The 25,768-nt window shown below is 42.5% G+C and overlaps 2 protein-coding genes and 1 long non-coding RNA gene across 12 annotated transcripts in view; 2 read left to right on the top strand and 1 right to left on the bottom strand.

The window, feature by feature from the left end:
- Positions 1-25,768, top strand: part of LOC108087963 (cubilin) — a 51,602-nt gene that overhangs the window by 16,900 nt on the left and 8,934 nt on the right. For 7 of the 9 annotated variants that reach the window (XR_001771199.2, XR_001771198.1, XM_017185558.2 and 4 more), the window contains 3 exons: positions 2,449-3,234; positions 24,547-24,645; positions 25,573-25,750. Coding sequence is in view for 7 of the 9 variants with exons in the window: in XM_017185558.2 (XP_017041047.1) it covers positions 2,457-3,234; positions 24,547-24,645; positions 25,573-25,750 (1,055 nt within the window). In the remaining 2 variants the exon portion in view is untranslated. Of the gene's footprint in view, positions 1-2,448; positions 3,235-19,548; positions 19,576-24,546; positions 24,646-25,572; positions 25,751-25,768 lie in introns of all 9 variants that reach the window. The other 2 variants (XM_017185559.2, XM_017185560.2) reach the window with 2 other exon arrangements.
- On the top strand, positions 5,410-25,665 carry LOC108087966. Its single transcript, XM_017185566.2, has 3 exons — positions 5,410-6,051; positions 13,812-15,279; positions 25,573-25,665. Exon 2 carries the CDS (start codon positions 13,872-13,874, stop codon positions 13,980-13,982), a length of 111 nt encoding a protein of 36 aa, XP_017041055.1. The 5' UTR covers positions 5,410-6,051; positions 13,812-13,871; the 3' UTR covers positions 13,983-15,279; positions 25,573-25,665.
- LOC108087967 lies at positions 5,412-9,570 on the bottom strand. Of its 2 annotated transcripts, none has more exons than XR_001771200.2 (2): positions 7,047-9,570; positions 5,412-6,204 (listed from the first exon to the last, which is right to left on the bottom strand). It is a non-coding gene; the product is annotated as an uncharacterized LOC108087967 (long non-coding RNA). The 2 variants fall into 2 exon arrangements; XR_001771201.1 differs by having other exon boundaries at positions 5,412-6,201.

The raw sequence follows: 25,768 nt of genomic DNA, 5'->3' as shown, positions 1-25,768 counted from the left end.
TAATTGCGAGAAAAACAGAAACAGGTCAGCCGCAGGTGTTACTGTGTGTGTGTGTGTATTTGTGAGTGTGTGTTTGAGGGCAAACAAAAGCGAAAACAGAGCGGACATTTGAATAAACATTAGCGGCAACAAATTGCAATTTATTTGCATCGTTACTATTACCCTCGACTGCAATTAGCATTTTACAGTAGTTCCCGAGTGCAGCGAATAATTTCCAATTATGCGGCAGCAATGTTTCTGCATTCGCAGCTCTGACAGTTGGGAAAAAGTCCCGCTGCCGAGTCGTCCTGCCAGCCTCCTTAATTATTCAGCAGGATACACACATGAGCTCACATCCTTTGCTGCCAGCTGCCCGGAATTAATGGATACAGCTGAAACGTAACAGAAAACACCACTCAGCCACCCCATCCCACCCCACTCCCTCCCCTTCTCGTTCTTTCTCCCGCCTCCGAAAAACTCCGGCACTCCAGCACTCCAACACTCCGCACTCGACATTCACCTAGTTACGCATACGCCCTGATGACATTAGTGCAGCATTGCAGACAATTTTCGTTGGCAAAATGGGAAAGCCACCGTCCAGCGGTCAGTAGAGCACCGGTGGCCGACATTTCCCCGAAAAGACTCACGCGGAACTACACTGGAAAAAATGTCATAAAAAATGCAAAATGCTGAGAAACTTTTAAAAGTCCATCGAAATTCTAAAATAACCAATTATGCATTTGCAGACACTATAAAAAATATAAAAACAGGTGAAATATTTTTGTCTATTTAATGACTTTAGTAACAACTTAAACAAAATAAATATTCAAATAAAAAGATTAGTAACTGTTGAAAAAATAATATTTGTTCCAATCTTCGAAATTTGTGTTGCCCATTATGAAGTATTTTGTATTTTAAACTTAATCCAATGTTTATTAAATGATGAAATTAAAAGAACTGTGGTAGTAAACCAAAAAGAAGGAGTTAATAGCGTTGATATAAATAATGCTTTTTTATGAGATGGCCGAATTAAAAATATAAAACAAACGATACAATTTTTTGTAGGGAAAAGTAATACTATTATTATTACTTATTATTATTATTTTTTTCGGTGCACAAAGTCGCCATCACCCATTCGGCAATAGACGTGTGTGCGTGCGTCGCAGTTTCACGTTGATTACGAGCACTTTATGGCTCCGTGCTACGTGTGGGCGTTGCTGTTGGATCTGGATCTGGCCAAGACTGGCGTAGACATGATGTCTATGCGTTCATTGTTGCAATTTTTACTTTATTATCAGCGTCTGTAATCACTACAACAACGGGAGGCACAACCCGAGTGGCAGAATCCTCGGGGTTGATGGCTAGCAAACTTGTTTCGGCGTCTGTTATTGCGGCCAAAAACATTTTGAGTGGCGGAAATTTGATAAATGCCTGGCCTGACCCGATGGGCGTGGCACTCGCCAAGGGTTTATCTAGTGTACTTGTAGGTTATTTATGATTATTTCGCATATTTTTATGGCTTGCAAATGAGGAATGTGTATTCGACACAAGGGCGTAGTTGGTTGGGGTTATTAAGTACTAAGGGGATGAACGCTGTGGGATTAACTTGGTTAATGTTTCAAGTATTGGTAAAGAAATGTACAACAGGAAAGGCAAACATTCAGTCAATTTCTTATCATTTCCTTGTTATGAGAGTCATTGTGTCAGTATGTATGTCCTTGCAAGCTTTTCGGTTACATTTTGATAACAGAAAAAGCTTTTCTCTTACAGTTGTGCTAGTATAACATGTATGTAAATGTAACTTTTACTTCGCTTGTAGCTTTAATGATGTAAACTATAGAGTTTTTACACCAAGTTACAAGTTTTACACGAGCATGTAAAAGGAAAGCTCAACGCAGTATGCTATACATTTGCCATAATACATGGCGTATACTTAATGTGTACTACAAGATATATAATTGAATTACAGAATCTCAGCATCCAAATTTAAACTGTTGAAATGCATATAATAGCATAGTATTATAGTTTTGTTACCTTTTAAATGTCGGATTTGATGGTCCGCTTTAATATGAACGAAAATCACACAAAAACTCTGTTGAGAGCTGAAAAACAAACATGAAGAACCGAATTTGCAGTGCGAACCCCTTTTAAATGGGAGTCGGGGATTTGTGAAAACAGTAAAAGGATTGCCCGTCGGCGTTAACCGAATGGGCGTTCCAGTGGAAATTGATTAAAAAGACAAGGACCCAAATGCTTTGTGATGCCGTCCGATTCCCTGTGGCGGTTAATCCCTCCAAAAAGCGCTGCAGGAATCGATAATCAAAGCGATTGGATTATCAAAACTGAACGGCGGTCAACGCCATTTGTTAAATTTGTGCGTGTTTGTATCCCTTTTCAGTGGACACCATTTACTTATTGGTCTTTAACATGTACTTTATGTCTTTGTTGCCTTTTCAAATCTCATTTCAGGGCACAACATGGCCTCAGCACAGATACGACATTTCTATAACACACCAACAACAATTTCTTCAACAACAACAACAACAACACGACAACCTTTACAACAAAAACAGCAGCAGCACACGAACAACTGCAACAGCAAACGGAAGCAATTTCAAAGCGATACGTTTCTGTGCCACACACAGACACAAAGCGAATCGGAGGGAGAAGCAGCAGCAGCAACAGCAACAACAACAGCAGCAACAACATTATGCCACTCAACGCTTGCGGCAGCAGCAACATCAGCAAAAGGAGCAGCAGCAGCAACAGCAACAGCAGCAGGAGCAACAGCAACAGGAGCAAGAGCAACAGCAACAGATGATGTACCGGCCAGCGAATGTCGGCAATCCTGGACCACAGATGAGATCGCTGCCAACGAGGGAAACACCCAGCACAGGATGCGATATCCTTCGGACGGCAGTGCTGCAACCTGCGATGTTGCTGCTGCTGCTTCTGCCACTTGGCAGCTGCAACGTGTGGCTGATCCTTCCGCTGCTCTGGCCGCTTCTCCAGGGACTTCGCAGCAGGATCGTCTCGCCACGAGCCCTTGCCTATCACGCCTATCTTCCAAAGTCAGCCAGGACTCTACGAAACAACAACGAAAGCTCTTTCAAAACGGCCCTGCCACACGGGTTGCTTCCGATGCTCCAACTTCGACGGCTCCGGCAGTCAGCATCCTCATGGATGTGCAAAAGTTTGCACGCTCTATATTTCCGCTGGTTATCATCTTCAATTTGCTGCCTTTGTTCTATGCAGGTAAGTGGTGCTAAAAAGTTGAATAATATAATACTAATTAAGCGGGGATTGAGGGGTACTTAATTAACAGGCCAACTGTTGAAATATGTTACTGTTTCCATAATAAATCAACTCGAGTTTAAAAAGAGATTATGCCACAATGTTTATTAATATGGTTAAAATGTTTAAGAATGTGATAATTTTGATATGAGAAAAAGCTAAATCTGAATTCTGTTTCACTTTTAAAGCTTAATGAACATAAATTAACTATTAAGAGAAGCACATAAACTTTTAAATGGCATGCCTGGTTTAACGAAGAATTTTAAATTTAACCTGCAACCAATTTTAATGCGACTGCATCGTTATATTATATTTCCCCTCAAGCTGCTGTTTAAAAGTTTTTCCTTCTCCATTTCACTACTGAACTATGTATACCTCCTGACCAACTCAGGCAAAACAAGTTTATAATTGCCAAGTCTCAAGTGACCACTAGCCATGTTTCACCACGAGAGTTTAAAATGCCATACTGAGTGGCCACTGTAGTTGCTCGGGTTGGTAAATAAATAATTGAAACTGTCGAAGAACATTTGCAAATCTGGACAAACAACAACTGAGCTCATTATTTATGCACGCGGCCAAATATGTATTGACTGCCAGAGGCAATGGAAAAAATTTAATGACCGGCAAAAGTGAGCGGAGGAAGGAAACAATCCGGCACCCAGCCCCTGGCCATCCGGATCCGAGTTTTCCTCTTTTTTTTTATATACGTATACATTTTGCAAACTCTTTGTGTGACAGTTTTTTATTTCGACATTGGGGCTGCTCATTTTTCAAAACAAGCACAAAGGCAAATTAAAACAAAGTTGGGGTCAAGCGAGTTTGAAGCCTAGAAGACAATGTGCTGGGTGCTTTTAATTGCTTGCCAGCATCAAAAACAATAACAGCATATTCCGGCGGACCCTTTTTCGCGGAGGGGAAAACCCAAATGGTTGGCCTTTGTAACTGCCGCGAACTTATTAATTAAACGCGCCCGTAATTATTTGAACCAAGCTGCTCCGCCGAAGCAAATTCAATTTGTGATCATTGCCCGATAAAACGGGAGTGCAGTAATCAGGGGAAAAGCGGCTGGGAAGCTGCTGCTCAGCTGCTCAGCTGCCTAATGTGGCAGAAGCGAAGGCAAACAAAAGCGGTGCCATTTCAAAAGAAATCAATGACAATTCGTTAAAGGTCCCCCGGCTTTTCACTCCCCAATTTTCCGCCCCATCCCCAGGACATTTCCCACCATCATCATCATCATCAACATCATCGACGTTTGAGCAGCGATTAAAGACAATTGAAGCCGCAGATGCAGGCAGTAGAAGTCTGCTTTCTTATCAGTTAAGCCAGTGGATGGGAGCTGTTGGCTGTTAGCTCTCGGGATTTTCCGCTCTCGCTCTCGGAAAAGCTCGCGCTTGCGCTTCTTAAATTTCCATCTTATCAACAAAGAAGAGCCACCGCCGCTTATCAGTGGTTCAGCGATTGTTTGCTGGGTTATCCGGCCTTTGTTTGGCCCAAATAAATCGCTGACTTGGCACGCCGGACCACCAATAATGGCGGGAGCAGGGAAAAGTCAAGACGCCAGTGCCCCGGGCACAGGTCAAAGTATCTGCGACTCAACGATACTGATGCCAATGTCGAAGTCAATGTGGATGGCTCGCACCAAAACACACTGCCATTTATCTTGTCGACTGTGTGTTTTCCCGGCCTAATGAGATTTTCGCCAAATTAAATGAAATCGAAAATGAAGCCCTGACTGGCTGGCTGGCAATTTAAATCGGAGCCTCGGCAAAGGCGGCAATTATCCACACAACGGGCGGAGCATAATGAGCGGAAGCCGAAGTCAAACAAGATTCTCACCTGTCAGCTTTGCACTCCTGATGGCTGCCACCTGGAATCTGGCAAAAGGAAACCTGCCACCTACCGTTTTCAGTTTTCCCGTTTACCATCTACCATCTGCCACTTGCCACCTGCCAGCTGTCTCAAGTGGCGGCTTTGGACGGGCGATTAAAGCGCTCGTCGGCCACTCGAACAAACAGAATCGACGGCTCATTGAGCTGAACGCGAAATGAAATCCCGGGGCAAACAACTCCAAGGAGCCACTCGATATGCGAGAAAAAAAACACAAAAAGTTGAAGAAGAAGTGCACAAAAACGAAATCATAAATTCAATTTGATTTATTTCAGTTGTGTAGTTGTATGGTAGTATTGGCCGAGGGCTAACCGCCTCGAGATTCAAATGGAAAAGCTTTCGCTTGATGTCATCGCAGGTCCTCTTCTCACTTACTCTCTCTCTCTCTCTCTCGCTCGCTGGCTTTTCCGACTTTTCCGCTTTTCTCTCAGTCTTAAAAAGCGTGGCAGCAGCCGAATGCGTTCAGTCGATTTCTGTCGGCCGTGCGGCAAACACACAGCGCGCTTTTCAGCCAACTCAACCAGCTCCGGATTCAGCTTACAGCAGCTTGCGAACAGCAGACATCGCGTCATTAATCGCATCGTGCGACAGGACCCGCAAACCAGTTTTCCCAGCAACGCGCGCACTTTTCCCGCTTTCGAAACTCCGTTAACGGTCTCGTTTTTCCACCTTATCGCCTTGACCGCTCCGGTGCCTCTAGTTTGCATATTTATGTTTGCTTAACCATTCCGTTTCGGTGTCAAAAAGCATCTCCGAATCCCAATCCAATCCAAACCGAACCAAACCAATCCCGGCGATAAGAAACTGCCGGGCAAACGAAGAGCTTGACGCAGAATTGTACAACACAAAAGTGAATTACAAATCAATTGAGAAAGCCCTCCGCTGCGAGACGTAAATATTCAAATGGAACTGATTTACATATTCTTTTGAAATTGCCTTGGCTGCGGTGCGCAATTGAGATATTTGGGTCTTAAGACAGTGGGTTGGGCAATTTATGGTGATCGATTGGGCAGAGGGGAGAGGGGATCCTCCAAAAATTGTCTGCTGGAATTAAAAGCATTTTTCAATCACAGCTAACATTGCTAAAATCCGTTGGTTTAAAGATTAAGCCAATCAAAATAGTTCTGGGAATAACTACTAAATAGCTTTCTTAACTTAATTTTTATGATAGCTTTATATTTTTTATTTCGTTTATTCAAAATGAATATAGTCTTTGTAGAATTGTAGCATTGTATTTCTTAGCTCTCAACTTTTAAAAGGAAATCTGCATTTTCCATAGAACTCAAGTTGAAATTTCTTTATTAGTGAAACAATAGTGCATGATATACGAGTATATGAATATAGTTGTTGTTAATGCAGCCTCGGGCACTAACTTTCCATGCCAGTTAATTCCTAAGAAAATTATGACACCTAACCCGTTTGAGCTTTTGATAAAGTTAACGTAAATTGCAGCCCCAATTCCTAGGAATTAGACAATAACTGCGCATCTCATCAAAATTCTCATTTCAAAGAGAAGGATATTATTTCCAATGAGTGAATCTGCTTCGGATGAATTCAGGTTCAAGCGAACTCCCCATTCAAAAGCAGCCATACAAATGCGTTATTAGTTCACATGCACAATGACTACATGCTCGTATTCCTAATCGGTAGCCCTGAGAGCTTCCTTGGAACGTCCTTACTCAGGAGAGCAATCTGGGGAACGAAAGGTTACAAAACGAATTGGAGGCAGGCAATTGTTGGGGGATTTACAACGTGGCCCTCGTATTGTTTGCAATGCAGCAATAAAATCCCACACACACTGGATAAATGCGGAAAGGTCGAGCAAAAGGGGCGACGGCGATGCGAATGTGTCCAATTCAGTTATGACAACTTGTCCTGGTGCTCACCTGTTCGCCAGCTGCTTAATTGGAGTCAATGTCTGGGCGAACTTTCCAATTTCCGCTCGTGCATCGCCTGCCACTGACAAGTGACAACTTTGAGTTGGGACCGGGTTGAACCCACTGCCCATCTCCTAATCCGGAATATATTCTTTTAAGGCGTTTAGCTTAAGCTTAAATTCAAGTTAAGCAACGATAACAGCTCATAAATAAAATATATAAATAACAATAAAGCTACTCAATTATAATTTTTAATCTATTTTCATTTTTAAATGCAGTCCACGTTTTGTATTATCGCCCTTTAATATTGGCAATTTACTTATTCAAACGGACTTGCCACTTTAATCTCCAATTACCACTCCATTTAAATTAAAAATTCTGTTCACGTTTTACAGAAATATCAGCTTAAAGTCTTAACCATGGAATAATACTTTACAAACTCACTTGAATATTAACTTGTCAATATATTATTGGATAGTTCAATAGAAAACTTTTTTATTTTGTTGTTCACTTAAAAGTTAAATAAGTAAATAAAATTTCACTTATTCACTGGAGTTGTTTTCAAACAGAAGATCAAGTCGTTGTATGTTTTTTTTACTAATAGTGGGGAAATACTTCATTACTAATCGAAAGTGCGTTCTGGCCAGTTTTTATTTGCCTTTCCCAAGAAGATTAAGTCCGTTAGCCACAAAAAAAGGGGGATTCGGCCTGCAATTTGCATGCAGTTCGGCAATCGCTGCGAGATTGAAACGTGCCAAATGTGCAAACAGAGGGCCCAATCGTTTTTCCCTCTGTTTGAGTAGCCAGCCAGGTGATAAGCAAACATAACCCGACGGGCAACGCACGGGAAAAGTCAGCGGAGGGGCGGGAAAAGCTCAACCCTTTTTTCCAGCTGAGACATCGCCACTAAATCAAGCCAGTGCCGCCAGGTAATAGAGAGATAAAATTTGCTACGTGTGGAAAATGTGTAAAAAAATGTAAAAAAGGAGAAGATCCGAGCAACTTTGCAAATAATGTTGCCAGCCACTCGAGTGTTTAGGACCCTTACGCATAAATTATTTATTCATTTGCCGTCGCCGGGCTTTTATATGCATCGTTAAAATTTCTGTTGGGTTCTCAAAGTGAATTTTTTGGGGACCGGGGTTCCTACCTTTGACCCGCCCCCGAATCGGAAATAGGTTTTTGTTGCCTTGGCTATTTTATAATGAGCTGCACTTCCAGGCGGCTAACCCACTGCTCACATGCTTTTCCTTTGCCTCTTTGTTCGGCTTTTCCTCTGCCAGTGATTTTTCCGCCGGCTGGTCCAGAGAAAAACTACATGAGGCATGGCCGGGGTTTATTTATTTCTGCTTTTTGTTGGCATTCAAAAAAGTATTTCTTTCCGTTTTTTGCTATTTACCAACAAAGTGTGTATTAATAATGCGCCATGGATGCGGGCCAACGTTGCGTATGAGCCACGTTTTTTGCAAATTATTTTTTTATTCAAACCCCGACTCGAAACTAATTAGCGCCCTGTGCCGAGTGCTTGTTGTTTTGAAGGCTTTCCGCATCAGCTTCTGCCAGTAGCCGGCGTGTCCACGTCCACGTCATGTGATATGAGCTGGGAAATATTGTTAGAAAAACGCTGCAACTTTTTCATTACATCAACTTGACGGCTGCCGAGTGAAAACTTTTCAGCAACCAGCAGGAGCAGTCGGAAAAGCTGGGGGAAAGCGGGAAAAAGGGGGGAAAGCGACTGGCTTTGCCAGCTGTGGATGCTGTTTCTTTAATTTGTATTTAGTTAGCGGACGATGCTAATGAGTTTGCTGATTAAAAAAGGGACCGTCTTTTGATGTCCCACCGCTGGAATTAAATTTGCACAAGGTTCACGAGCTTTAAGACTTTATTAGCGGGCAAAAAACACACATAATTTATGCAGGCCGCGATCAAACAATTTTAGCAAACCTTTTAGCTCGTCTCTGGTGCTTCTAAGACTAATAGAAATTGACTAGGCCAATCAATTACGAGTAGTTCGCAAAGTTGAAGTCATTCTCACTTAGCTGCAGCCGGTCCATCAATCTTCTAATCAATCTGGACAGAGCAAATAGCCAACTAAAGTTTCCCCTTGCATTATGAATTTATGGGTGCCTGGGAAGTGAAGCGAAAACTATGCCGATTTCAATAAAAATCATTAACCGAGCACTCAAAGAGCGATTCGATTCGATTGAGTTTCTGTGTGGGTGGGCAGAACTTTCCGACACATTAAATATGAATGAAATGCCACGGTAATTAAGCTAAACAGAGAGAAAGATAAACAAACCGCAAATGGTCATAAAATCCGATGAGGTGGCGCCATCCAAATGAACTTCTTTGGCCGAACGCATTTCCAATCGAATTATAAATAAACAGAGGCTGCCATGGCAAAATAAACCCCGAACAGGAAGCCAATTCAAATAGCCCGAGTCAGCGACTGTTCGCGAATTCCCAATTTCTAATGGCATTGGCAAACAGAGCCCGAGATGGCATTATGGCCGATTACACAATTTCAATTTTCACCATTTCCGGGAATCTTAATTTCAACCTGGTTTTCAAAATATGCCGTTGTTGGGTGTGATGTGCTGCCTACAAATGCGCACTGTTTCCGGAGCCAAGGAAACTGAATTCACTTATCCAAAAGGAGATGAGGCTTTAAGGCGGGAATTTCATTAATCTTTGTCGCACGTTCCTCGGCATATTAAAATATCTCTTTGTGATACGTGAATATATAAAGCGACAGGAGACAAACGAGAGTCGAGCATCTTTGTGTAAGCTTTAAAAATCTCCTCCATAAAAGCCAACGTGAAACATGCAACAAGCTGGGTCAGGAAGCGGGCCAAGAGAAGGACACCCACCGGCTACTATGTCGAGGTTACACCCACACCCACACCCACACCTACACCCTCACTCTCACTGTCACACACACATACACTCTCACGGACACAGACACGCGCCTGCATACGAGCACAAATCCCCCATTCATGTGGGATACAATGAGGCCCAGACGCTTGTCCAAAGAACTAAGACAAAGGATACACAGAAATCAAGTTTAAGTGCAGTTGAAGGCGGAAACGTGAGCCTCACACGTACACCGCCAGAAATCCAACAAATGCTAACAACATATTTGAATGGCCTTGAAAAGACCACATATGTTTTTAAATTAATATTTTTTTAATTTAGGAAATATTCTGTGAGGCTGTATAGCAACGTAAAGAAATGATTTGAGTTTCTTAAGTTTTGATTAGGTTGTTTAGTATCTCCAATGTTATTAAGAGCATAGTCGAAGTTCTGTTAACCTTGAAAAGCACATAAAAAGATATTTGTTAGTAAACATTTATTTTCAAATATAAAAACAAACAGTACAAAATTGATGAACCAATAAAATTCAATTCGATTTCTACCACTCCTATAGAAATATAAATTAAAACGTGTTTTTCCCTTTATTCCCTACTCCATAGCAATAATTAAAATAGAGTAGGTGTCATTAGAACATTTATATGGTCGAAGTGGCAGTTTTTGTACAATATTTTTTTACTTGATCGAGGGAAGGTTTTGTCAAAGTGGGCGGGGCTCCACCTGAGTGTGTATTGGTGCCCGCTTTTAAATCAGAACCGCTCACTGGCAGTTGCCAAGTGGCGCCTAAACAAGTGCAATTATTTTAATGCACTTTTGACTTTTGACATCGCAAGACACGGCGTCAGCCTTAAAGCACTGCTCGAGCATTTATGCGGCTATTGTCCCGACACACACACACACTACATATGTACATACATACACACTCGTGAGGGGCCACAAACACAAATACAAGCACAAGCACTCGGCGGAGAGGACTCCTTGAGTCGCATCCTGCCAAGGTCACGCCGTGCAGTTGAACTTGACAAAGGATTCGCTTGGCATTCGCCATTCGCCTGGCGGCTTTAATTCTGCATGCAATTTCATAAACGTTTTCCTCCTCGACCCCAGCAATTTTCCATAATTTTTTTTTTTCTGCGGAGGCAGGCAGAGCCTAACCCTTCAACGAATTGCTGGCGAAAACAAATTGAATTTATGTGCCAGCGCACACGAGGGCACGCAGAAATGTTGCCAACGTCACTGGCAGTCGGCGATGGGCGATGCTTACGCACTCCAGGGCGCCATTCCATCCCCATTCCACCCCTTTCCCCACTTTCTTCCCACTTTCCCTGCCACCCACTTTCTTTTTTTCCCAACGGGTCTTTGGGGTGTCCACGTCATGGCCCATTTGTTCTATGACCTCCCACCCTTCGCGCGGTCCGCTCCTTTTGCCAGCATAAACAAATTTTGCAAATGTGCGCATAAAACTTACGAAATTGCAAAAATTTATTTTATTTCACAGCACACACACAGCGTGGCAGTGACAAGCGCCTTTTGCTCGACGTTTCCTTTTGTTTTGCCGACTGATATGAGGGGCTGGTATCCTGTCATCTTGGCCCTTGTTTATCTGCGTTTGTGGCTCGTCGCCTTCTGGCGCTAATTTAATTAAGACTCATAGGCAAAGGAGCCTGACGGACCAACAATGTGTGTCACTGCAATGTGTTGTAAATCTTTTCAAGTGACTCAGACCTTCGTTCGATGCCCACGAGTTCGTTCGTCAAAATAAACAACAATAGAATACCATTTCGTCCTTTTATCGCCGGCCATAAAACACAAAACGCTGGCAATTGAGTCAAGTATTTGCCCACGTTGCGTATACGACACGTTGGCCGTGCGGTGGCTGCATTTCATTTAATTTTACGCCTGCCGCTTGGCAAACATAATTTGATTGATGCGCCCGCGGCTTACATGTGTAAGCTAAAAATAAACTGATAAATTGACTTATTACAACATAATTCGCCAGCAGTCGGGGAAAATTTTAAGTTTTTTGTGAACTGGTTTTTTTGTTGGCCAAATTTGATGTACAAACATGTATGTGGAGAAAAAAAGGCAGACGGGAAAGCATAATTTATGCAGGGCGCGGGCCCAGGTAAAATGTGTTCGTGGGGAAGGCGGAAGACGAGCATTTCATTAATATTAATTGACCAATTCAAAGGGACAGTAAGAAAGAGCAATTGAGTCACGAAAACGAGGCGCAATAAAGGCCGAAAAGCCAGTTAGTTCCCGGCTTATTTAGAGCTCCTTTAAACGCACTCGGAGCGCAGACGAATGGGCCCAAATAAATAAAAGTAAATATTTAAATAGCCAAGCCTTTTTCTGAAGCATCCGCTCAGCGGGGAAACCACTAAGTGCGGTAAAATCAAACGGAAAAATGGGAGCTGCCACAAACATTGACAGGACTTGCTCTTGATGTCAAGCAGGCCGAATTATTTGCGTGAGCGGTTTAATTAAAAGCCTGTTTCCAGCAACTGACCCCCAAAATGCCAGCTTAAAGCACCTACCACCTTCCAGCCCGTAAGCCCTCTGAATTTGTTGCCCTTTTGGCCCGCTGGCTGTTGGCAGTGAATTGAATTCGTGTTGCCATTGATAACGACTGACAGCAGCTGTGTCCATTTATGCGAGCACTGGGTCTGCATTAGTTTTTATTTTCCATTCCGTTCACCTTCCATTTGGCACAGCAAAAACTTATCAAAACTTGCTAACGGTTGTTGCCCGTCTGGTTCCTGTTTTGGCCAAAGTGTCAGCGACGTTTCAATGGCCATTTTCACTGGTGCAAAAAAAAAGAGAGAACAGCGCGAAAGTGAACATTTATTTGATGCTTTTATACTCTTTCAAACAAGTTCGATATTTCGGTTTGCTTGCAAACCTTTTAAAAAGGGTGATATACTCTATATATTTACATCTGAAAAAATGAGTTAAGGAACTAACTAAATAAAGGGGAATATTTTATATATCTCGTCATTCACAAACATTGCAACATTTGCTATTATAATTTTCAGTTTTCCACTATCATAAAGAGTATTTAAGCTTCGTCAGCTGCCAAAAGACCTTCAGAATCACTTTGATATTTTGTATTTTTTATTTTCACTTTCCAATGAATCGAATGGATGGCTTGTCAGGTTTTGTTTCGATGTAATTGAATTTTTCGCCCCTTCGGAGGGAGCGCGCAGCAGCGATAATTAAGTATACGTGTCGTGTGCCAGGCTGCCATGTCACTACTCATAATGCACTGGCAATTATCGTCCTCGTCGTCGGCTGGGCAGCAGATGAGCAGTGCAGCTCAGCAGCTATTAGACAGGATAATAGACACTTGAAATTGCATTCAGCCGGCGGGCAGGAAGTGCAGGGAGCCCTTCTCCGGCAGGACAGCATTAATCATGTGTCACCGGCAGACAAAGGACTCTGACTCGCCCGGACAGCTCGGCTCGCCCTTATGGACTGTGATTTTTGGGCGAATTCCCACTCGAGGGACACTCCTGATGAAGTGCGTGAGTGTGTGAGGGGGGAGGATTGGATGGGGTGGAATAAAGGGGGAGGGATATCACACATACGCAGTGGAGGCGACAAGTTTTGGGCTGTCCACAGGCTGTCGGGCATTTCATGCACAGTCGAGCGGCTGATAGGCAGCGCTCGCAATTTATGGCAGGCAATTTGTTTCTGTGGGTGGTTGGCGATAGGTGGTGGTTATGGCATTTGTCAGTGACAGTCGTCGGGAGTTCAGGGGAGTGGGGGATTTATGACAAGTGATGGCTCAGTGGATCCACCGATAATCTCAACTGTGCACGGCAAGGCAATCTCAATCTCTATCGCTTTCGCTGGCAGTATGTAAATTCCCACTCTTTCTTTCCCAAAAAAAAACCAAACCAGATAAACCACTCGATTCCATTTCGAAAGTGAACCGCTGAGGGAGTAAAAAAAGAAGCCCGCATGAGTAACAGCGCCATGGTGGCCGTGGCCATCTGCTGCATCCTCGTCCTGCTGGCCGTCTTCATCGTGATCATCATAGTGGTCGGGCAGACCATCGAGGAGCCCAAGTGAGACATGCTCCAGCTGGGACCTGGCAACTTCCCAGATGGATAACAGAGGCCCCCAAACTGTTAGTTTGCTGGGGCCGCCAGCAAAAAATCGTTGCCACCTCAACAGCATCTGCAGCATACGCAAAATCATCACCGCCATTTTCACCAGGCTGAAAAATTAACCAAAAAACTAGAAGGAAGGAGCAGAAGGAGGAGCGAAGGATCAGGAGCGGAGGAAATGCGTCCCATCGTCAGTATCCATTGGCTGTGATGTGAAATTTTTAGAATTTGTGAAGCAAAAATCAATCGAGAAATCAACCCAACACAAAAACAACAAAAAGGAGCAACTTAATTTGTTGAACATTCCGCATCCTGAGGACACACACATCTTCATAACGCATTTCTGTGTGTTAAGTGTTGTTAATATAAATGTATATATACTAGACACAAAATCTATGAATACCAAAATATATAGATATCTAGGCAGACTTATGTACTTATATATGAATATATATATATATATGTGTAACCCAACCGTCGTAACGTTGCGTTCTTTTTTATAAAAGTGTTGTTAACAAAACCGATTTTTATTGATGTTTTATTGATGTTGAATACAACGTATATACATGCATACACACACGCAAGTGGAATAAGTTTACATTAAAGTCCAGCGATGTCAAAATTGATGAGCGGAGCGACCAGAAATCGCAGGATGCGGAAACGGAGATCGGATGAGCAGGACAATAGGGAATGCAACTGGAGAGCTCAATTGTTTATTATGCCGTAAGATCATATCAAGTGGGAGCGATGCCAGCAATTGCACTTGTTAATTGCACAGCAAGAAGAGCCAAAATCCCCCAAATGGGATTCAGCGGGAACTGGAGCATAGGAGACATGAATTATATATAGCCGAGATATGCATTTTATATATCAACAACTTTTGGATAAGTTTTACGTGTACGTGAACCTAGCTGTAGCCAAAATCTCGTGTGTACAACCAAAATAAGCTGTTATCAACTATGAAACTTACTCACTTAAAATCAAATTACGAAACTTTGATAGCCCATAAAATGTAATTAAATAAGCCCCAACACCACAACTACTCCAATTAAATCAATTCAATGCAAAACGTACGTGCGCCGTAAACGATAATGAAAAAAAACTTCCACTCAATTCAACTCAACTCAATTTTAATCAATGCAAATGCCAGACTCAGCAAACACAATATTGAACAAATGATCAACGCGCCGCGCATAAATTAATATTATAATTAAGTATAAACATCAACAACTGTGGCCAATGTCAGAAAATAGAGAAAGGTAAGCCGAGCATAAATATATTAATGCATTTAAAATTGACTTTTCCCCGAATTGCTTTTTGCCAAAGAGTTTTACAATATACATTTTTTTTTAATACCCAAGGACCACTTGAGGTATAAAGCACCGAGAAACCTGAAAACATTTCCAGCTCCTGCGAGGGCGGCCAATAAAGTTTCATTACTGCAGGTGCCTGTCAATTTGATTAAAATTGATATGGCCAGTTACTTGGGCAAACTGCAGTCCTAGATCCGAAATCGGAAGTCGTTTGTATAGTTTCGTGACGGAGTGACGGAGGATCTCTTCCCGGGGGATTAAGTGAGGGAAAAACTTCAGGATGCCCGACAGAAAGTCAACTTGATGAATATTTCCACCTCAGTCCGCATCAAGAAATCATAAAGTGATGGAAATTCAATTTACACAGCATTAAATATGGCAAAATGGGAAAACTGGGGGGTGGCGGCAATTTATGTGTGTTTTCATGTTTTGCGTTTTTGTGTGGTTTATTATTATGCAGATTAGGGCAAGTTCTACCTTTACCTTTTGGCTTTACCGACTTCATCTACTTGATTCTCCTGTGTGTCTGAGTGTGCATAAAAAGCCGCCCCCGAGCAGCTTGAACACGCCCCTTCCCGCCTCCCCGCCTCCTTCACCGCCTTCCCCCCTCCATATGCAAATTACGTTTCATTTTGAATTTGTGCTACCTTTTTGCCAGAGAAGCCGGCACACACACACACTCGCACACTCGCTTACTTTATGGCCATTCAATGGCTTGGCCAAATTGAAGCTGACGGCAAATGTCACGTTTTATGACTGCGTTTGCATATCAACAATTTCGTTTGTGTATGTGTGAGTGAGTGTTTGTGTGTGCTTAAGGTGTGTGTTTAGTGTGTGTGTGAGAGCTGCATCCGCTTCTAGAAACACTCGAAATGCTCGAGTGCCCATCTGGTTTCTCACTTAGTCAGCATTATGCAAATGGCCCGCTCCTTCCAATTTCAATTTGTTTGTTTATGAATTGCTACTAACACTAATTAATTGTCCAATTCCAGTCCAGATTGTCGGCTGGCATTAGTGGGCGGTTTCGGTGGGCGCGGAAGTGATTCCCAATCGGAATCCGAATCCAAGTCCCACTGCTGCTCTGCGCAAAAGCAATTATCCCAAGGAAATTGCTCAATTAGAAAGTCGAAATCGAAAGCCAAACTAAAATACACAAAACGGGGGAAAACACAGAGAGACAGATACAGCTGAACGACAAGATTGTTAAGTAGGACATTTGCACAAGGACAAAACTCACTGATTTCTTTTCAATATTCATTACGCAAGGAAAATGAATTCAAATAGGTATTTGGATTGAATTTTGAAGAATCTAATTATATTCTATATACTTTGAGTTATTTATTCATTTAGAAAATATATAATAATAATGTCAAAATAAATAAACAATAATATAATGAGTGATATGAGTGAGAAACTAAAATTATTTTAACATATTTATAAAATAGCTTATAAGCAACACTACAGGATTCATATAGTTAAATGTCGTTCATAGCACTTTAACTAGTTATTGCCAACTTAAAGGCTTGAATTCCTTTTTGAAAGATAGAAAATACAGATAATAATAGAAAATTCGCATTTTAGTGAATTTCCCTTCGAAAAGACGTTGTCTCCTTCGATGATTGCGCATAAGTAAAACTATCTCATTATTTTTGCCTACATTTGCATGGCGAACGCCTCACAATGGCAATGGCACAGCAAGATAGCTCCAAGAATTGCAGCCAGCGATGTGTAAAGCGCAGATAGAAGATGTCCAGCTAATGTTGGCAATATTAGAGAAGGCGGAAGGCACTCCCAAGGACAAAATCGAGGGAGAGATATAAACTGCTGCCTAATGACTCGAAATTTAATGCACTTTTGTGAAATGAAGCAGTCTAAATTGGCTGGCTAGTTTTTTAGGACGAGCATTTTCGCACAAGCCATGGCCAAAAGTGGACGGCGAAATGGCGCTGAGTCAACTGTCAATTAATCAATTTAGCCAGCCCTCAAGCTGTCTGGGCCATCAATTTAATGTCGGCACGTTAAGGACACAGAAAACCGTTGCCAGGATGTAACAAATGTTGGCGTTTTTAAAACCAAATTACAGCCGTGGAAAATGATTCGACAACAAACAGAGATTTGGCCCACTCGCTCACAATGGGCATATTTTTCATCTGTGGCATATTCAGCTGTAGCTAATTTTTGCCGCTCCTGTCCCAGATTTCTCTGCCACTTCTGGGCCTTCCCATTGGCCGTGTCGCTACGCATTTTAATGCCGCCAGCGAGTCGGGCTCAGATTTATGGCCATTTATTGAGCATAAGTGTTGGCAATTTATGAACCAGCCGCGCCCAGTTTCCCCCACTCTAAAATGGCATTTTAATAAGCGACTAAGAACGCCATGTTTCTCTCTGTATGTGTGTGTGTGTGTGTGTGTGTGTGTGTGTATGTGTGCGTCATTGTGCCGAAATGAAGATTTATAAACCGCCCTGGAGCAGTTTCAACTGCCGAAAGTCGGGTTCAGCATACCCATAAATCTGCCACAGAATCTTGTTTAGTTTATTGAATTATCAACGGTCGGATGTGTGTGTGGGTCTGGGTGAGTTTGACATTGTCTGACATAAAACTAAAGGAAATATCAAACACGTGCGCCAGTCACAGGGCACTTATGTAAATACGCCGCCCCTCGTCTCGCTGACTTCGTTTATATTTATAGTTTTATTTGTCTAAGGTTTGCTGGTGCGGCATTAAAATTTGCCCCGCTTCGACTTATCTACATCTCTCGTATTTTGTTCATTTCCGACAAACACACACCTCCTCCCGTTTTCTGTGGCACACGCATTTCCACTTAATTTTCCTGACTCATTTAAATAAATTTGTTTGGTTTCGGTGGCCTTAAGTATGCAGAACACGTTTTGGGTAAAATCTGTGGAAAATAATTTTCTTGTAGCATACTTCTTTGGGGGGCCAACAGCAACATTGACTTGCAATTATGGAAAATACTATAAATTGTATTTCTTTCTTTTAAGTATAACAAAAAACCCCAGAACGGTCGAGAAGACCTAGGAAAAGTTTTGGTAAAAAAATAATAAGGTCCAGAGCCGCAAAAACCTCAGGACCACACAGGAAAAGAGAAGCCAATGAAGTGCTGCATTCGGAATGGCAAACCGACACGAAACTTGGCCAACACACACACATATACACTCAGTTAGCAAGGGAAAACAAGAAATTAAAAACTTAAAGCTTCGAGGCGCCGCAAAGGAATAATTTCAATGTCTAAAATCTTAACATTGACAGCAGATGCTGCAGAAAAAGAGGGGCACTAGATCAGGGTTACGACGGCACAGTGCAGCCACTTCAGCGGCAGTCGCATCCCATCCTGCAGCCCATAGAAAAGCGAGAAGACTCGAGCCCAATCCCCGCCAGCGATGTGCACTTGGCATCAATCAATAATTGCCCATTGAAGGCAGCTGGTGGAAGAGTAGTTGGTTGGCTGCCCCGAGCGATGCCACGCCATGATTGATTAGCGGCATGCAACACGAGGTGCTTCAGCTGAAACCCGACTAGACAGCATAATATGGCGCTTATTGAATTGAGTCCTTTGCCAGCCCAGCAGCCCAGCAAACCAGCAACCAGCTGCCCTTGCTCCATTCGTTGCTTTCTTTTCCGTGCCAGGGCCACAGGACTGGCTGCTGGTGATACTGCATTGTATCTTTGGAATCGCCTCTGCAGGCAGGACACTCAAGGATGCTCGAGTGGCAGTCGCCGTTCTTATCCGCCCCCTCAATCTCTTTGACTGCCGCCAGCACTTCCATTATGTCAATTTTCTCCTTCTTCTCGGGTCATTTAATTGCCACCCCTTATTAACCCCTGAACAGAGAAGACATGCATCGAGCACCTATGCACTACAAAAATTGTTTAAATATATAGTTAAAAGTGTCTTAAAACTCACTTGAGTTTATTAGGAGCTTTAAACTCCATTCAATTTCACCAGAATTGATTTTATACTACTTAGGTCTCATTGCCAGACATCATATTAAATATTTATTAATAAGAGATAACCAATCAATATATAATGTATGAAAATGTGTGCTAATTGTTAAACCATATCTTATTATACAAATCTTATCCATTCATTTACACCTTATTAATACCTCTTTAATATTTTTTACTGTGCAGCTTCTTAATGTTCAGAAAAGCATTTAATTCATATTGACTCTTTCCTCTCTGTTTCGTTGCAGGTACGTTCCCAAGAGTCAATCAAAAGCGTGAGTAGCTGCCACAGGCAATTTTATTATTTGCCACTTATCGATATAAAAGTTCTTGGTTCGACGTAGTCAAAAGTTCAAAGTTGAAGCGAGCCTCAATTGCAGCCATCGAGTTAAGGGGTCCCGAAAAAGTGCATAAATAAATGCAAGAGAGTTTATACCAAAGCAAAAGAGCAAGATGAAAATTTCGAGATGCACTAGAAAGTTGACCAAAAGTTTGAAAGTACTTCGGCAACGAGAGTCTTAGATTTTTTGTGTGACCTCCGGGGCGTATGCGTGATATTAATTATGAACTTAACCCGCTCGGTGAAACCATTAACGAGCTCTAGGATAATCACTTGATTTTAATAACCCTGCTAATTGGCAATAAATTAGACTCAATTTACCTAATAGCTAACACAAATATGCACTTAAGACCCTGCAACATAATATGCATAATTATGCCAGCCACCCAGCCGAACTAACCAGGCCCAAAGCCCGTGGCCAAAACCAAAATCAGCACCAAGTCTCAAGTGCCAGCTGTGTCTGAGATGCCTATCTCTGGTCATAGAAACTCATCATCGTCGTAAAACCTCGTCTCTTACCTGCCTTCGTCTTAATCAACGCGTTTTATCGCCATGATTTTATTTTTCGGCCTGGAATAAACTATTAGGAAAACTCATTTTCATGAAAATCCACTTTAATTGCTGTTACTGTTGTCGGTGTTGTTGCCACCGTTGTTGCTTTTGCTGCTTTTGCCCCATCTGGGGCTGTGGTTGTGGCAGCGTGGCAGCCAGATATAATCCACTGAGGAAATACTATTAAATTAAAACGAAACTCAGAGATAGAAGTTCAGATTTTCATACAAGATTTGTTCTCTTATAAATACATTCATTTTCTCGCTTAATCTATAAGCTCTTTTTAATCACATATAGAAATTTCCTTATTTTTTTGTTGCGTATCTATTTCTCAAATAGAAAATCATTTCTATCCCAGATTAAAAGGAGCAAATACGCAATGCCAAAAATAACAAGCAATTATTTGCTGTCCTCCTTAAAAGTACCTAACACACAATATGTTTCGAAGTGAAACAACAAGAAATTTCTGGCATGACAAGCGAAAATAGAGAAAGGACCTTGTCAGAAATAAAAACTGTCAAATCAGAGAGGCCTAATAAAACATTGAACGGCTCAGCCTGTCACTTTCGCCAGTCTTTCGGTAGTATTTTCTCTCAGTGAGCCCGGCAGGAATCCGTGGCAGTGGCTGTATCAGAACAGCATGCCGGGCACCAATAAAACAACATAAGGCGCTGTGCCGTCTCTGGTTTTGGACCTGGTATTTGGCGAACGGTGTTACTTGTAAATTTAACGCAAATTGTCTGTAACATGAGCTCCTCCACGGAGGTGACGAAGGGAATTTCGGGGCAGGCGAGGGAATGGGAATGGCAGCGTAGAATGGGTCTGTGGTTGGGTGGCTTTTGGGTAAATGGGGGACGACTGAGGACACAGCGGGTGGCAATGAAAGTGCCAACAGCAGTGGCAGCCATTAAATTTTCAAGAAGTGTGTACTCGAGCAGGAAACGCAGGCAGACAGCAGCAGGAGGCAGGATCAGGTGGGGGAAATGAGGATTTGAGGGGGAAAGGAGGCCTCAGACAGACAGAGCCACTAAAGATTATATGCGCTGAAGGGCGACAAAAGTGTCGCAATGGAATTACCCAATAACGGAAGTCTTGATTCGGAAAGCAACTCGAACGTACGCCTCAAGTTACTATTATAGTTTTCCCATAACTAAACTAAAGTTCAAAAAGTTTCACTAAACTCACTCAAAAAAGTTAGTATATAAGGGTTTAAGTTTTACTTAGCCCAAGTTGATGAGTAAGTGAAAATGTGCAGTGGATAAACAGAAGATGAACTACACACATGCAGAGAAAAAAGGTTTAAAAATGCATATGTTTCTTTCGTCAATTTCTTATATAAATGTTAAATTCTACAAAATTAATTAAAACTTAAATTGGATCTTCTGGAGCTTCTAAATCACAAAGAATGTAGGCACCTATTTCCCTCTGTGTGCAAATAGTTCACTGTTGCGACAATTCCGTTCAGGATTATTAAATTCTGGAGAATCCAAGGAGTATTCCCTTCCACTTGATTGTCGCCTGGCTAACTGTGTGTGTGTGTGTGTGTGTGAGTGTCTGCCGGGTTATTAGAGGTATTACGTGCCTCCTGGGGAACGTTTTCGTCATCGGCATCATTATGCGTCTCGGTTTCGGTTTTGGGTTCGGGAGCATTTAGTGACACGCATCCTTGGGGTGCTATTTGCTCCAGACCGCAAGGCCGAGGTGTCCAGACCACCGAGCACCGCCCACCGCCCACCGCCTCCCCAATTACACCTGTTCGCAAAACGGTAAATATATTTAGCAGGCAACTTGTTTGCCCAATGGAATGGCTGCTGCCATTTAGCAGCTTTTCATTGCTTCAGTTAGTTTTTACGGCACGCAATTAAAAGCTGCAGCATTGTGCAGGCTTTGTTCGGGCAGGTTGGCATTGAAACTGAGGCGCAGCCAACAAAAGGTGTAAATTAACATAATGACAGGGGCAACGGGGGAAGAACGGGGATTTTGATGGCAAGAAAACAAATGCCAGAGCAGAAGTGCAAACCGTTGCCGAACACAACAAAAATATTTATGGCAATGCAAATGGCGTCTGCATAAAATTTATTGACACTTTACTGCGCATTGTCATTGCGGTGCGAAAAGGGGGCGGTGGGTGATTCCAAGGGGAGTGGTGCAGGTGGTGCAAGCTGACGGAGGCGGGGGGAGTGGTGCAGCTTCCGTTCGCAAGCGTTTGGCACTGCGGTTGACATTGCTACGCCCATCGTCACGGCCACGCCCCTAGCTTTTAAGCCCTATAGGCAAGGATAACAAGGGTGCAGAAAAGGATGTTCGTGAAAAGAGAATAATATACGCAAAACCGCAAATTAGATCTTTGAATAAGTTAAGTATTAGTTTTGTGGTTGATAAGCCATAAATCAGTATGAATTATGTGCCACAATTTGTAAATTGTGTTTCTTAGCAATTTAAATATTATCTAAATTTTTTGGAATTATACGATCCTCAACTCAGATTTCAAAAGAAATACCGCATAGCCCACTTCAGTAACAAATTAAAAACACAAAATATATTGCACACATCAAGGCCCTCAACTATGAGCAATATATTTTAAAGCAGGGTATTTTATTGTGTACGAACTTCCCTAAAGGGTTCTTTTATATATTTTTTTTAACACGCGGTGCTTATGTCGATGCACGCAACGTGTGTTTGTGTGTTTGAGCGAAAGTTGGATGTGTGGGCCACACAAATCCGCTCACATTTTAATGAGCAAACTTTTTGCTCGTGCGCCATTTATTTGCTGTTTAGTAAACTGCATTTCAGATAAAGTGTCCCTTCTGTGTGTGCGTGTGTGTGGGTGTGTGGGGTTTTGGAAAATTAATTTAAAATACCCGTTCTCACAGAACACAGAGGCGGTAAGCGGGGGATAATCGCCCGGATCGCTTGCCTAAAGGGATTCTATTTGGTTGCGTGAATAATTAAGTGGAAATTATGTAAACGGCTTAGTTGGGGCTTTGGCCAACACATTGTTGACGTGGAATTCGGTGCTAACATCACAAAATCAATAGGCAAACCGTTTAGCCGGTTAATTTCGAGGCCGGCACTTATCCAAGTAGTTTTCCGCATTTGATTTCCGCCCAAACTACAGTTTCGGCAACATTAGACCGCAGCTGCAACTGCGCTGCCCGCAAAAGCCAACACAAAGCATGGCCTGAAACCCAGACCGACCTTCTACCCGAAACATCAAACACATCCCGGCCAACTCATTTATTATGTGCTTCAAAACGAATTTAATTACAAGCGAAGCCCACAAGGCGTCGGTTAATTTCTAACCGAAGCGCCAGCCATTTATGTGTAATTCGAAGCTGTCAGTTTTGAGCAACTGGGTTCAATCAAAATGGGGACTCAAAAGGGTTTCGCCTTGCTTAAAAAGCTTAAAAAAGTTTGGGAGAAACTAATCACTTCTTCATAACAATTTGTACCTTAAATAACAGGGCTAAGAAAAAGTATTTACCAAACGAAAATTCAAAATAAATAGCCTTACAAAAAGAGCATCCCTTCGCTGCACAGCACCATAAAGTTTTCTAGTCTGGACTTTACTTTTCTTGTCAGAACTTTTGTTCGACTTGCGGAAGTTTTATGTCTTTAAACCCTTTGGCTTCAGTTTGTGATGGCATTCCAAACATTTTAAGTTGAGCCAGTTGAAACCGAAGAAGTTCGATTTTATTTCTCAATCTAAAGGGCGGGAATTTCTAGGAAGCCTTCCGTTACAGTACTAATTTCCATAAAGAGTTAATTAAAAATGTAACACTTTGGTGCTTCTGTACGAGGAGCTCTAATAAAAGGCTTATCGGGCTTTGTAAGTAAATGGAAACGGCTGCTGCTCAAATCACCTTGAACAATGCAGTCGAGTGTACGAGTGTGTGTATGTATGTTTTAGAAAGCTCTTAATAATTTCCGCTGGCTTTGGCGCACACAAACAGGCACTCCTAACGAACGTTGCGTATACGCCCTGGCTGCCAGCACACGTTGGGTACATGAATTTCCTTTTGCCAGCTGCACTATTAGGGGATACTGTTATCGCTGGGCCCACTCCAAAAGCGAAAGTGAGGTTGATAGATAGGTGAAGAGCGGAGCGTGCGGGCAAACAAACAAATGGACAGAAAGACAGACAAACGGACAGGTTGTCATAAAGTCGGGAAGCGCATTTCCGTGTTGGGTGTCAAGTTGTGACTGAATTAGAGCAGTATTCCAATCCCATGCAAATCGAAATCATTAACGCTGTGTATTTGTCTACCCCTCCCCGTTTCCAACCCACCCCCTCGAAAACACTGCCCGACCACCCACCACCCACCAACACCACCACCACCACCCGCCGTCGAAGGCGGTGCTCATTTAAAGTCGAACGTCGTTGATGGGGAGCCTTGGATGCAGCCGGTTTTGGCCTATTTGGAGGTGTCGTCGCGGCCCACGAAATCGCCAAGTAGGTGGCGCCATCTCACTCTTTCTCTCTTCCCCTCTCTACCTCTCTCTCTCCCTCCCACCCACACACACACGCTCACACACTCTCACCTCCCCGTTCTCGATGTTACGTTGCCTGAGTGTGGGTGTGTGTGTGTGTGTGCGTACACCTTGGGCCGCTAGAGTGTGTGTGTGTTTGTTTTTGGTGTGTGAGTGCCCGTAGTTACAGTTACGTTTTAGTGTCCACCCGTAGTTCCAGTTGCCCTAGTTGACCAATCAAAAACGCTTACTAGTTGTACACAACATCGAATGAGAAACGAACACCAAGCAGAGAAGAAATCATAACGTTATCTAAATTATCCCATATCAGTTGTTGGCCATCAAAATTATCCCATCATATCAGCTTGGCGCTAAAGTGTATTAAATGTTAATGAGCTATCTAATCTGTTTGATTGCAATAGATATACAGCTTTGTTTACTTACCCATGTTAAAAAGCAAAGTCCAAATTATTACACACATAAAAAAATCTTACGTTTTCTTTTAACATATAAAGAAGTATAAACTTCTACACCAGTAAAACATAATCAGTTCAAATATACGTATAAGTGTAGGACAATAAGAATAGATGAAAAATTTAAATACTAACTTTGACACCTCATTTTGATATGCTTTGAAGACCATCCTGATATTTTGAGATTTAAATTCGACTTTCCTTAAAACGAAGTCATCATAAATTTGATAATATTTTTCTCTGTGCACACAAAGCCATACACACCCACACATTGAGATGCCTTGTTAACAGCTCTTGTTCCGATGCTACGTTCTGTGTATGTGTTCTGTATTGCTGTGTGTGTCTATGTCTAACCAGTGGCCACAAAGTAGATCCTAAAACTTATCGATGGCGGAACCGCCTGCCGCTCTCTCCCTCTCTTTTCCTCCTTTCCACAGAGTGTGATCAGACATTCGTGTCGCGGATCGGCGGACCCCAGAACGGCAGCTTCTCGGCTCCGCTGCTGCACAACCATCGCAATCACTCGCGCCAATGCCTCTACACCTTCTTAGCAGGACCTGGTCAGCGTGTCGAAGTAGTTTTTAAATCGTTTAATTTAAGAGGAAGTCCACCAGAGTGAGTGCCAGTGCCAGA

The sequence above is a fragment of the Drosophila ficusphila genome, unplaced genomic scaffold (genome assembly GCF_018152265.1).
Source record: "Drosophila ficusphila isolate 14025-0441.05 unplaced genomic scaffold, ASM1815226v1 contig_791, whole genome shotgun sequence".
NCBI lineage: Eukaryota > Metazoa > Arthropoda > Insecta > Diptera > Drosophilidae > Drosophila > Drosophila ficusphila.
This window is presented reverse-complemented; position numbering and strand designations above follow the sequence as displayed.